Below are 13,144 nucleotides of genomic sequence, written 5' to 3' on the forward strand. Positions count from 1 at the left end.
TCCCTTAAAAGCTATAGATAATGGTTACAATTAAATTTGAGAGTTGGATTGGTAGACTTTTGTCGGGTAGGGAAATCAAGAGATGGGAAATACAGGTCAATAAATCAATTTGAGGTACACATCAGCTTTGATCTAACTGCATAGACTCAAGACACTAGTTTTACTTGTGTTCTTGCCAGTCCTGAAATTCCCACATTTTCTCATAATTGATTTAATTTCCAATCCCATGATTGAAGCAGGACTAATCTTCTGGTACCAAAGCTTGATGCAGTGAATAAATTACTTGACCACTTTCATACTGACATTTTCTCCATGAGGATGTATGGTTGTTAGTGATCAGTTTGCCTGCACCCATGCACGGTGACCATTTGGAACATTTGCAGTCAATCTGAATCAGAAATGAGAAGGTTGTTCAACCCCTCAAGCCTGTGACTAAAGTTAAATGACAATTGATTTGTATTTCCACTCCAGTCCTTTGTTCAGTCATTTTGATATTCAGTCTTAGTTATGAAAGCACTTTCATTAAAAACTGACATTTGTGCCAGTAATAAATACATGGAAGGAAAACTGTTCTTGATGGATTAGCTTCCTCTAATTGACGGAATGCAAATGTAAAAGCGGACTTTTTTCCCCCAGATATGGTGATGTTGATTTGATGAAAATGTTAAGAATTTTTCTATTGTTGCTCACTTAAATAGTGCCTCAGAGTGATGGAGCAAATTAATAATAGTCTGGAGGGGTATAGTTGAAACTCATTGTGAGTGAGAGTTCCCTATGTAGAAGTCTTAAAATGCTCATAAACCAACCATTGGATAAAACTTGTTCTTTTAATTGTCATTGTTCTTTAAAACGTGATAAGGCCAACAGTTCTACCAGCCCTTAGTCATTTATTTGCAGCAACAAACTTGAAAAATGGATCTGATTCCACTCTTTTCCTCCTTGCCCTACCTCTTGAAGGACTTGACGTATTGTGAACTCAATATCCCTAGTTCACTCTGACTATCTCCTTTAGCAGCCTATTAACTAGATCTTTCTTTTCTCTTTTTATGCCTCCAGAAACTGTCACTCTGTGGAATTAACTTCAATGTAGCAAAGAGTGCACATATACGTGAGATTAATTCACAATCTGGTTATCGGATCAGCATATTTTAATGGAAAGTGTTTTCCTCTAAGACTGTACATCAATTTTTATTGTTAATCTCACTATTTATTGCAAATTTAAAATATGCTCTGTTGAATATGGCAAAATTAAATGGAAACAACTTGGTTTGCATTATTTGCATAATATATTTTTAAGCTTAAGCTAATAGACAGCTGTATGGACAAATTTGGCACCTTACATTTTGCTGTCTTTGGTAATGTGCACGCTTCTATCCAATCTCATGGCCAAATGAGATCAAGCTGATTTAGTTTCATCAAAATAAAGGCCACCTAGTAAAGTATTACACAAAAAAGCTTTTTACCAGATTATTTGCATTCATACAATCAATTTATAACTATTTGGGTGACTTTGTTAATATTTACTTATGAAGAGCACCTCTGAATTTTTAAAGATATATACATGAAAACGGTAAGACAAAAATTGTAGAATTCTTCAATATGCTCAAACAGGTATCTGACTATGTGAAAACGTCATATCAGTAAAGACATAGGAAATGGTTTAATTGCTAAATGCGATAGCATTTAGGTTGTGAGCAAACTACTTAGTATAATTTCATGTTTTTTATGTCCTAAGTTTCTTTAAATATTGTTTCTCATTACTACTACAAATGCTACATTTGAAGTTAATTTCAATGAGGACTTAAGATTATTGGATAATAGACTCTTTAGCCTCTTGTGCCTGTGTCCTCTCTTTGAAAACTCTATCCATCACTTTCCCCACAACACTGCTTTCTTTTCAAGTATGTTTCTCATTCCTATCACTTATTGTAGTGTCGCAGCAGATGAAGTATAAATATTGTATTAGTCTTCCACTGCACAAATTTAATTAGCTAAATCCAGTTTGACTTATTTCCTCATTTGATAACTTCCTTGTATATGTCATTTTCTGTAGCTTAAAATTTGTACCAATAGCTTTCCTCTTCTGAAACAATTTTGGAAAGCTGGCAAGATCAGTAGCACTGGTAGTGGTTGCAGAGGAGGAAAATCCTGTAGTTCTGGAGAAGTTATGTATATTTTTTAAAAACATTTTTCATTATACATTTGCAAAATTTAAAACCCAGTTTCTGAAAGGAGCATGTTATCCGTGACCAAAAAATAGATTTAAAAAAATTGTATATTCCAAGTCACATGTTTGTATTTTTTCAAATACAAAACAAATTAGCAGTAAAAGTGTTAAGCAACTCGTAAAAACAGGTTGAATTTCTTTAATGTTTTAACCGCTAAACAAGTTAGTTATGTTGGTAGTCCAGAGTCCAAAGTAGTATGATTGTTTTGTCAAAATGCCAAGATAGACAATTAACTCATTTTAACATTACTTTGTTTACAGGATTAATAATTCACCTGGGGACAAGATCAAAGTTTTCTGCTTCATAAATTATTCATGGTGAATCTTTTGTTCATGATACCCTCATTGCTAGGCAAAAGACTTTGCCAACACTTGAGACATTTGAAAGACTTCCAGTCTTCAATATGTTGGATATGGAAAATGTACTCTCAGAAAATTGGTAATACCATCTTGCTGCCAAATGCACTTCTATTTCATTCTTTATTAACAGTGCCTCACTTAATAAAATGTCACATTGAGCTTTCTGACTTGGGCATGTCTCCTGATGTGCCTAAGTAAGTTGCTTTCCAATCTGACCCAGTCAACCACTGTCCTCCTATCAAATCTGTTTACAAGTTTTCTTCCTCTGCATTTTCTGTTTAAAGCCCAGGGTCACGATAAACACTTTTCTCATTTACAGCTTTTAAAAATTAAACATAGTTGGATAATTGATTCATTTTTCACTCCCCTTGTGATAACCAACAGAACTTTTCTACCTCTCTGCCCTTATTTATTCAATGTTCTGGTTTTACCTTTATTCTACCGAACCCACCTTCATAGGTAAAGAAACGCCAAAAGAACTGCGGATGCTGTAAATCAGAAACAAAAACAAATTGTTGGGGAAGCTGAGCAGGTGTAGCAGCATCTATGAAGAGAAATCAGTTAACGTTGTGGGCCTGGTTCTGAGGAAGGGTCACCGGACCTGAAACATTAATTGATTTCTCTTCACAGATGCTGCCAGACTTAAGCTTTTCCAGCATCATTTTTTTTGGTTCCTTCACCATAGGTGATGTTTTTAAAACGAGGTCTCTCATGGGATGTGAATGGCACTGGTTAGGCTATTTCTAGTTAACCAGCATCTGCTTTTGAGCTAATACTTAAGTATTCAGCAAACATAAATTGGTGTTACTATTGATCAATAACTAGAATAAGTAACATTCTCCTCAAATTATTGATCTGTTGCCATACATTCTAGAACTGAAGAGCCTTCAATTTTGAAGATCCACATCATTCTCAAATGAAGGATTTGAAAATTAGTTTTTAAATTTTAAAAACTAATTTAACCACCTAAAGCAGCAGATTTCTTCTCTTTAGCTTTGCAGTTTCTCTGACATTAACTGCATGCAGCTAATTAAACATGGTTCATCTAAAGTACGAATTATTGGAAAGGAGGTTTTGGAAATCTCTGAAATAGCATTCGGTGGACCATATAATGTTCATTCGTAACTATTTAAAACAGGTGGAGATTGAGATATGAATAGGAGCTTTTTAGATGAATTATTTTAGATTGTAATGTGCAATATTCTGATTTACATTTGTATATTTGGTATGTTTCATTTTCTGTAATAAGTCTCTGAATCTTGGCTCAATAAAAGAATTTGAAGGATAAATTACAATGAAATTGACAGTCATTAGTGAATGAGTAGAATTGAATATTTTGTTTAAACTTTATTTAAAACTGCTGTTCTTACTCCAGTTCATGCCTGCAGTGTTCACCATCTTTTTGAGGAATATTCTCCAATATTATTATACAGTAATAGATTTCATTTCTGGATATACATTTGCAGCTTTTTTTCTAATCCGTATTAATTTTAAGAGGCTTACGTACAAATCAGGGACACTTGGTAAAATCCTTGTCAAGTTGTACTTCTCTTGAGATTCTGCTGTTTGTTCACAATGCTCTATTTCATTCAAACACATTCTGCATTTTCCAGGAAAATGTGTATTACTTTAAGATTTAATTTACTTTGCCAAGGAATCGTAGGTATCAGTTCAGAAGTTATTTGTAATGACATCAAATAACTTTGTAACAAATTCCATCAATGAAAATTTCACTTTTGGTGGATAATGCATATAATGTGTTTCATGTAGAAATGAATAATTAGAATTCTAAAACTAACCTAATAATTTGGGTCTAAAGGACAGAAATGTTGAGCTTTGCCTCCATGATTTGTCCTTTTAACCCAGAGATTAGATCATTTTCCTTTCTTCTCGCTGACATAATCATAATTATAATGATTAGAATTTTAAATTGGCCACAGTTTTGTTTTAAAATCACAACTGTAGATCAAAACATGGAGCATTCTTCAACTATTTTACAGATAAAAATTGAATAGCCATCTGTAAAACTCACGGTCTGTGTTCAGAAGTGATCCAGAAGGAATACAAGTAATCTAATTTTAAGGATTTGTATCAAAATTGAACAGCATTCTACACCTCTGCTGCCTCTTACAGACTAATTCATTTAGTACCATTCCATTGTCCTCTCCCCATACAGTGTAACTGTCAAAAGCTATTTGACAGGAAAGTAAATTGATTCCAAAAAAATAGAAAATTTAAATGTATACTTACTAGTTGGTATCTCTCACTGGAATTTTTTTAATAGTTTTCACACCAATTTCTTTAAATTTGGGCAGTTTTATCCTATCTCTCTGATTTAACCACCTAATAACAATGTTTGATTTTAAAGTAGTGGTTTCTCTATTTGGTGCTCATAATTCTAATCTGAGATTCTATATCAAACAAATATTTCCAATGTACTAACTACCTGTTTATCCCAAAAATTGCCATTTATCCTCCTTCATAGTGAACTGTGCCCTGTTCTTTCATGGCTGTAATTTTCAATTTTGGCATAATGAAACAACATTAAGAATAGTGTGCACATTTATTCTAAATGATACTTCATGTTCCATCGTGAGTTGAGTTAAATCTAATCTATATTAAGTAGGGTTGAACTAAAGAAACAACTTTCAAAATAGTATATTCCTTTTTTGTTTTAGTGTCAATTTTCATAATAGGTTGAACTGTGAAGTCAACTGATCTAGTTTCTATTTGAAAATTTACCTTTTTAAGTTGTTTAGCAGTGCAGTGTCTAAGCTTCTTGTCTTGTACACTTCCAAATCACTACTCCTTGATCAAGAAAGGCAGTTACTTTCCTTGTACTAAAGTGATTTAATTTAGTAAATCGAATGTTAAAACCTGTCTGAAATAATGAAAATGAATGAAACTATTCGAGAAGGCCTGTGAACTTTTCGCTTGCTTGAAAAGGAAGAAACTGATTAAAGGCAAGGCCAAAAAAAGTGGGAACTACGCAGCGTTCTGAATGTAGTCAAGAGATCAGGGTCATGATAGAAGCAAAGTTCGTTGAATCATAGAAGCTTATGTCACATGTGGTCATTTGGGTCTTTTAAAAAGAACAATCTTGCTATCCTGCTCCTTTCCCATAGCCCTGCTATTATTTTCCAAGTCTTCAAAAGGTAATGGAAAAAGTCAATGAGGAAAGTTTGAAGTGTACATTCATAATAACCTTTTAGCAAAATTGAAGTCTATTAGATTAAAGGGACCGTGAAATAAAAATGTAGCTGGTAGAGAAGAGTCATATTGAACTTGAAACATTAACTCTATTCCTCTCCAGATGCTACCAAACCCCCTGTGTTTCTCCGATGCCTGCAGTAATTTACTTTTATTAAAGGAACCTTGGTTGTCTGGATATAAAATTAGCTAAAGGAGGGGCCAGGAAAAAACACTGAACAGTTATTTGAGACTTCACTGGTGTACCCCAGGGATCAATGTTGGGACCACAACTCTGTAATAATTCTGACCTAGTCTTTGGTATACGCGTCATAATTTCAGTGTTTGTAGCTGACTCAACTGTAAAATTTGGTAAACAGTGAATGGGATAATAACACACTTCAAGAGGGTATAGACTGATGAGGTGGCCACCTCCAGGGTGGAAGTGGTTTGTTATAATAGGAAGCATGAGGGAGGGAATATAACCAAATGATTCAATGTAAGGAATAGTATTTGATTCCTATAAGAACAGAAGTTCCTTTTTTTTTCCCCAAAGAAAAGTCCCCCAGTGGCCACACAGAATTGCACAATAGGATGTTGAGTTTTAAGACTTGTCACAATAACAATCAAACATTACTTAATAGGCAACCAACACAAACTGCAAACACATCTTTCCTGTTAACAACTTAACACAACTGAAAAGCCCCTGCCACACTGCAGAATGTAGTCATGTGCTTGAAATCCCAAGGTCTTTGTAACTTTACAGGATCTCTTGCCCCTGCCCGAATGGGGTGAAGTTTCCACTATCCTTTTTGCTTTAAACTGTGTTCCTTCACGAGACTTCATCTTTGAGCCATGTGTTAAAATCCTCAACTTACATGAGAACACAAGACCAGAAATAGACCATCCAGCATGCTGCTTCACTTAATATGGTCATGGTCAATCAAACACTTCATTACCTTTTACCCACACTGTCCCCATAGCTCTTTATGCCATTAATAATCAAATATTTATCAAAGACTGAGCTTCCACATACCTCTGTAGTAGAGATTTCCAAAAATTTGCAGTCCTGAAGAACGTAAAATTTTTCCTCACCCTGGTCCTAAATGGCAACCCTTTGTTGTTAAATTGTGCCCCTGGTTTTAGACTTCTCATCCAGGAGCAAGATCGTACCCGCATCTACCCTGTCTATCCCCTCTTAAGTATTTTAAGTTTGAATGAGATTACCACATCTCACTCTTTGCAACATTTTAGAGAATATAGGTCTAGTTTGTCTAACCTCTCTTCAAAGGATAGTCCCACCATCCCAGGAACAAATCTAATGAACCACTGTTGCATTACCTCCTATAGCAATAATATTTTTCTTGATTTCAGGAGACCGAAACTGCACATAGTACTCCAGATGCAATCTAATCAAGTTCTTATGCAAGAAGCACCAGCTCCTGCACACACTTCGTCTTGCAATAAAGGTTAACATTCCACTAGTGTTCCTGATAGTTTGCTGCAGCTGCATATTAGCCTTCAGTTACCCAATGATAAGGACATCCAGGTGTCTTTGCACATCTAGACTTTCCAACCTCTTACCATTTAAAGAAATAAACGAACATCTGTTCTTCCTACTGAAGTGGATAACCACCTATTTTTCCACATTGTATTGCATCTGCTATGTTCATGCTCAATCACTAAGCCTGTGCAAATCCTCCTGAAAACTTTCTACATCTTCCCACAGTGCACATTTCTGCTTGGCTTTGTATCATCTGCAAATTTGGAAATATTATGTTTGGTGCCCACATTCAACAGCTAGAGCAGAAGCACTGTTCCTTGCTGTACCCTCTAGTCACAGCTACCAATGTAAAACTAACCTGTTTATTCCTATCCTGTGATGCTAGTACATGCCAGTACATTATCTCCTATACAACCATGATCAACCTTTTCTAATATCCTGTGTCCTATCCATCCTGTGTCCAAGGGATCCTATCAATTCTCTTTCAGTATTGTTAATAACATCCTCAATTCCCAAAAGGATTGTCCAACACCATTTTCATTCACAAATCCATGCTGACTATGACCAATCAGGATTTTTATCCATGTGTCTATTTATCATCTCCCTTATGATGGAGAACCGCTATAGGGCAGCACGGTGGCTCAGTGGTTAGCACTGCTGCCTCACAGCACCAGGGACTTGGGTTCAATTCCAGCCTCGGGTGACTATGTGGAGTTTGCACATTCTCCCTGTGTCTGCGTGGGTTTCCTCCCACAATCCAAAGATGTGCAGAATAGGTGGATTGGCCATGCTAAATTGCCCATAGTGTTGAGGATGTGCACATTAGGTGTGTTATGGGGGGTGGGTCTGGGGTGGGATGCTCCGAGGGTCAGTTTGGACTTGTTGGGCCGAATGGCCAGTTTCCACACTGTAGGGATTCTATAAATTTTTTTTATTCTTTCATGGGATGCGAGCATCACTGGCCAGGCAGCATTCATTGCCCATCCTTAACTGCCCTCTGGGTAATTTCGAGTCAACCAAATTGTTGTGGGTTTAGAGCCACATGTAGACCAGGTATGGATGGCAGTTTCCTTCCCTAAAGGGCATTAGTGAACCAGGTGGGTTTTTCGAACAATCGACAATGGATTCATGATCATCATTAGACTCAGTTCCAGATATTTATTGAATTCTAATTCTACTTTCTAGTGATGTAAGGTTAGTGAGTTTGTAGTTCCCTGTTTTATTGTGTGGCTCCTTTCTTAAATAGTGGGGGTAACATCCAGTCTGCAGGAATCATTCCAGAACCTCTGGAAGTTTGGAGGGTGATTACCAATTCATCACACTCTGGATGAAGACTGTCAGGTCATAGGGATATCAAGTTTCACCCACTAATTCCTCCAATCTTCTTAATAATACTAACTCCCTCCAATTCCTCATTTGCTGAGGTTCCTTGAATCTCTCATTTTGGGAGTTTTCTTGCATCCTCGTCAGCAAAAATACAGTGAACAAGTAAGTTTTTTTTGTCAGGAGTTTATCTCCATAGCAAGCAGATCGCATGCATTTGTATCTCGGTGGGTTTAGTTTGTAGTCCCTTGGACTTGTTTCCAGATGTGATTTTCTACAACAACCTAACCTTCTGTCTTAAAGTAGTCCCCTTGTTTGTGAAAAATATATAGAGACAGTTTATTGCTTACCAAACAGCTTGTATCTCTATAAACAATCCTCCATTAGTACTTTTTTAATGTATCCATTTACGTACAATTGGCTAACAACATCCAGCATCTGTTTACCTTTAATGTCATCAACTACCAGCTATTTTAGATCCATCAACAGAAACTTAGTTCATTAGATTTGCCTCTTCAAATGAAAACAGACTATTCATTAAGGAAGGGGCAAAATAATACTTTTTCATGATTACATTACAAAATAATCTTTAACATATTCCATACTTCCACCATCTTAAACACTGATTTCAATAAGATTGAGAAATTAAAAATATTCATGTAACACAATTCATTATGACAGGTGTCCCTCATCAAAGACTAACTATTTAGACTAACACTTTGTTTCAAACAGTCTGATGTCTGACTTGTATCAACCTATTTTAGAATCTTCCTTTCTTTCCAACATCTTTAGTCTCAATCAATCCTCAACTTCCTTTCTGTGCCTGTCATGGTTAGAATATTTGTCCCAGAACAAACTGTTACCAATACAGCATTCTACAGGCATATTTTACCCACATTACCCTTATTTGAGAGTTCATTTACAATGTTTAATTATTACATAGCCATAATTGGTTTGTTTTACCAGCATAAATGTCCTCACTGCTAATGTGCTTTTACTTAGTCTACTTTTTGATTCTTAGGCTAATGGGTAATATTATCATTTCTTACCACTGCAAATGTAATCCTAATGGATTTGAATAGCCATTGGGGAAGATTTGCATAAGAGATGTCACTAAAAATTAGTAATTTCAACTCATAGAATGATGGAATCCTATAGTGTGGCAGCAGGCCATTCAGCTAATAGAGTCCGCACTGATCCTCCAAAAAGCATCCCATTCAGACCTACTGCCCCATCCTATCCTCGTAACCCTGCATTTTCCATGGCTATTCCATCTAGCCTGCACATCCCTGGAAACTCTTAGGCAATTTAGCGTGGCCAATTCATCTAACCTGCATGTCTTTGGACTGTGGGAGGCAACCAGAGCAAATATAGTAGACTAGATTGAATGAAGGAAGTTCAGGTGAATCGCTGCTTCACCTGGAAGATGTCTGAAGGTTTGGATAGTCAGGGATGGGGAAGTAAACAAGCAAGTGTTGCACTTTGAGATTGCATGGAAAAATTCCATGAGAGTGTGGAGGAGCTGTGGACCAAGTTATCCCAGAGGAATTCTCGGGGAGGTGATGGCCTAGTGGTATTATCACTGGACTGTTAATCCAGAGATCCAGATAATATTCTGGGGACCTGGGTTCAAATCCTGCCATGGCAGGCAGTGGAATTCAAATTCAGTAAATATCTGGAACTAAGAGTAACGATGACCCTGAATCCATTGCCAATTGTTGGAAAACCCCATCTGGTTCACTAATGTCATTTAGGGAAGGAAAGTGTCATGCTTACCTGGTCTGGCCTACATGTGAATCCAGACCCACAGCAATGTGGTTGACTCTCAACTGCCTTCTGGGCAATTAGGGATGGGCAATGAATGCTGCCTAGCCAGCGACACCCTCATCCCATGAATGAATAAAAAAAAAGTCCCTATGGAATGCCAACAAGGGAGGGGATGGTAATTTGTCTGGCAGCTTCCCACTGGAGGTGGTGGAAATGGCTTATGATCCTGGATTTGGGGGCTGGTGGGATGGAAAGGAAGGACTGGGGGACCGTATTGGTGGTGAGAAGAGAGATGTGGGAAATTGGTTGGACACAGCTGAGGGCCCTGTTAACCAAGGGTGGTATGAATCCTTAGTGAAGGAGACAGTGGGCCATGTGAGCCCCCCTCCCGTTCCCCCATGGAAGGTGACATCATAAGAACAGATGCAATGGAGACAAACTTGGAGACTGGAATGGAGTCCTTACAGGAATCAGGGTATAAGGATGTAGAGTTGTTAACTGTGGGAGCTGGTAGGTTGGTAAGGGGGATATCACTGGCCAACTTATGCCCTGAAATGGACACCGATGTTGAGGAAGGGAGGAGTCCGAAATGAACCAGGTGAAGGTGAGAACAAGTTAGAAATTGGAAGCAAATTTGATACATTTTTTTTCAGTTCTGGACAAAAAGGAAGCAGCAATGATGTTATTAATGTACTTGAGAAAGGTATGGGAGGGGCCAGAATCAGGCTGGAACAAGGAATGCTCTATGTAATCAGAGATGGGCATAGAGTTTCATGAAGGTATCCATAGCCGCATCTTTCTCCTGAAGAAAGAGGAGTTAAAGGCAAACTTGTTCGAATGGAGGACATCAGGCAGAGAACGGTGATGTACCTTGTAACATACATTTGGCATGATTCATAAACCTTGCTAGACCCATGGTGTGCATCGATTAATCCTTCATGTCTTCTGAAACGTAACTTAAAACTATAGTCATTCTGATTGGTTGCCAAGCTCTGATTTCCCCTATATTTATTGCAGTGGTCTCAAATTATTGAATTAATTTGAGATTTTTGGTTTTAAAAATGGTTTGTACCTACTCTGCACAATGTTGAAAGCCAAATTGCAAATGTTTTGGCTAAAATCTAGAATTTACAATACAAAAAGTGAATGTGTACTTAATTTATCTCCTCGATCAATTTACTTGCTCATTCAATATACCTTTCTCCCTGATGTATTTACTAACTTCTGAATAGATTCTATACTACTAACCTCTCCCAATTCATGAGAGTTAATTGACCATTGTCCCCATACTGAGTAAAGGTCTATATCTTGGAATCTTTAGTGGATATTTTTAGCAACTACCTTGTGTTTCATGTGCTTTGTTTTGGAATTTGCTTAAAATAAACAAACATTCTCCCTAAATTCCTTCATTTTGAAGATCTCTCACATCCCTCTCCGCCTTCTTTCTTCTTGATAAGAGTTTGTCTGAGCTTAGACTTTCCTGATAACTTGAACTTGAATTTAGTACCCATATTATAAAAGGTTGCTAAGCTCTACATGTACTGTGGTCTAACCAAAATTATTATGATGCACGTTATTGTATAGGTTTTGACATTAAGTCACTTCCTCCAGAAATGGCATAACAGAAAAGTCTCAAATACTCAGCCGATAAAGCAGCTTCTGTGGAGAAATGGTTTGTGTTCAGGTCAATGATATTTGATTTTTATTTTGGATTTCTGCCACTACTTTTTTCTATGGAAATGAACCATGGTGGATTTTGTTGTGGCTTTGTTTGCCTACAGTGTAACTTTTTTGTCCCACAGCCTGGACCTCTGTGCCTGAAACCAATTTTCACTTTTGTCTTCAGCTATACTTTTCATGTCTGAGAAGGTAAAAGGTTCAGCCTCAGCTTATTTTCATCTAAATTATTTGTCATTGCAGTTTACGTTGTAGAAGATCGCAGAAGGGATGACGCTGGAGATACATGCTTGACAGCATGTTGGACTGCCCTCTGCTGCTGTTGCCTTTGGGATATGTTGACCTAAAATCATGGAAATTCCCCACATGCCAGTTTTCTGCTGCTCGACCTTCAAATCGAAACTCAAATACCAACTTGCTTTTTTTTTAAAAAAAAAAAATGCCTGTTAAAGATTTCTGTTTGGTCACAATGCCACTAGCTTAGCAATTAAATAACTGGATGGCAAGTTCTGTAAGTGTGGTGCAATGTTTTACGATGGCTTGCCCAAATAATGAGCAAATGTTAATTTATGCAGAACCTTTTTTTAAACAAGCTAAATGTTCCAAAGGATTCACTTTGATACTGATGACAATAGGTGTAACGACTTTTGTTTCTGACGTGTAAAATGGATCCTATATTGTGGAACTTGAATTGCTAGAAATGGAGAAAGTTTAAAAATTACTGCATTTTAGTTATTATTCTATTGAAACTGTATATTCCACATTAAAGAGAACTTTTCAATTACTACTTATTGAATAAAGTGAATTTATGCATCAGTACTGTGATTGTCTTTTGACAGTTAAGTAAATCAAAAATAACAGCTGAACGTCAGCCAAAGAACATGAGAAATTGGAGCAGGAGTAGGCTATTTGGCTCTGCCTGCTGTACCATTCCGTATGATTGTGGCTGATCCCCTACCTTTACCTTTCTGTACTGTCCTTGTGCTATAATTCCCTTTTTTTTTTTTGTTCCTGTCAATCTGTCTTGAATTAAGACTGACCCCTCTCAAGTAGAATTTACAACCCTCCAGCCAGGAAATGTTTCTCCATTTCAGTCT

General features: G+C 37.0%; 1 protein-coding gene across 1 annotated transcript in view; it reads left to right on the top strand.

Annotated features, from left to right (window-relative positions):
* LOC109933047 (cysteine-rich and transmembrane domain-containing protein 1) overlaps nt 1-12,863 on the top strand; it is a 31,019-nt gene extending 18,156 nt beyond the window's left edge. Inside the window, exon 3 of the mRNA XM_020532073.2 lies at nt 12,291-12,863. Coding sequence (XP_020387662.1) covers nt 12,291-12,394 — 104 coding nt within the window. The 3' untranslated portion in view covers nt 12,395-12,863. The remainder of the gene's footprint in view (nt 1-12,290) is intronic.
* Nucleotides 12,864-13,144: the final 281 nt, after the last annotated feature.

Source organism: Rhincodon typus, chromosome 12 (genome assembly GCF_021869965.1).
Source record: "Rhincodon typus isolate 14 chromosome 12, sRhiTyp1.1, whole genome shotgun sequence".
Classification (NCBI taxonomy): Eukaryota; Metazoa; Chordata; class Chondrichthyes; order Orectolobiformes; family Rhincodontidae; genus Rhincodon; species Rhincodon typus.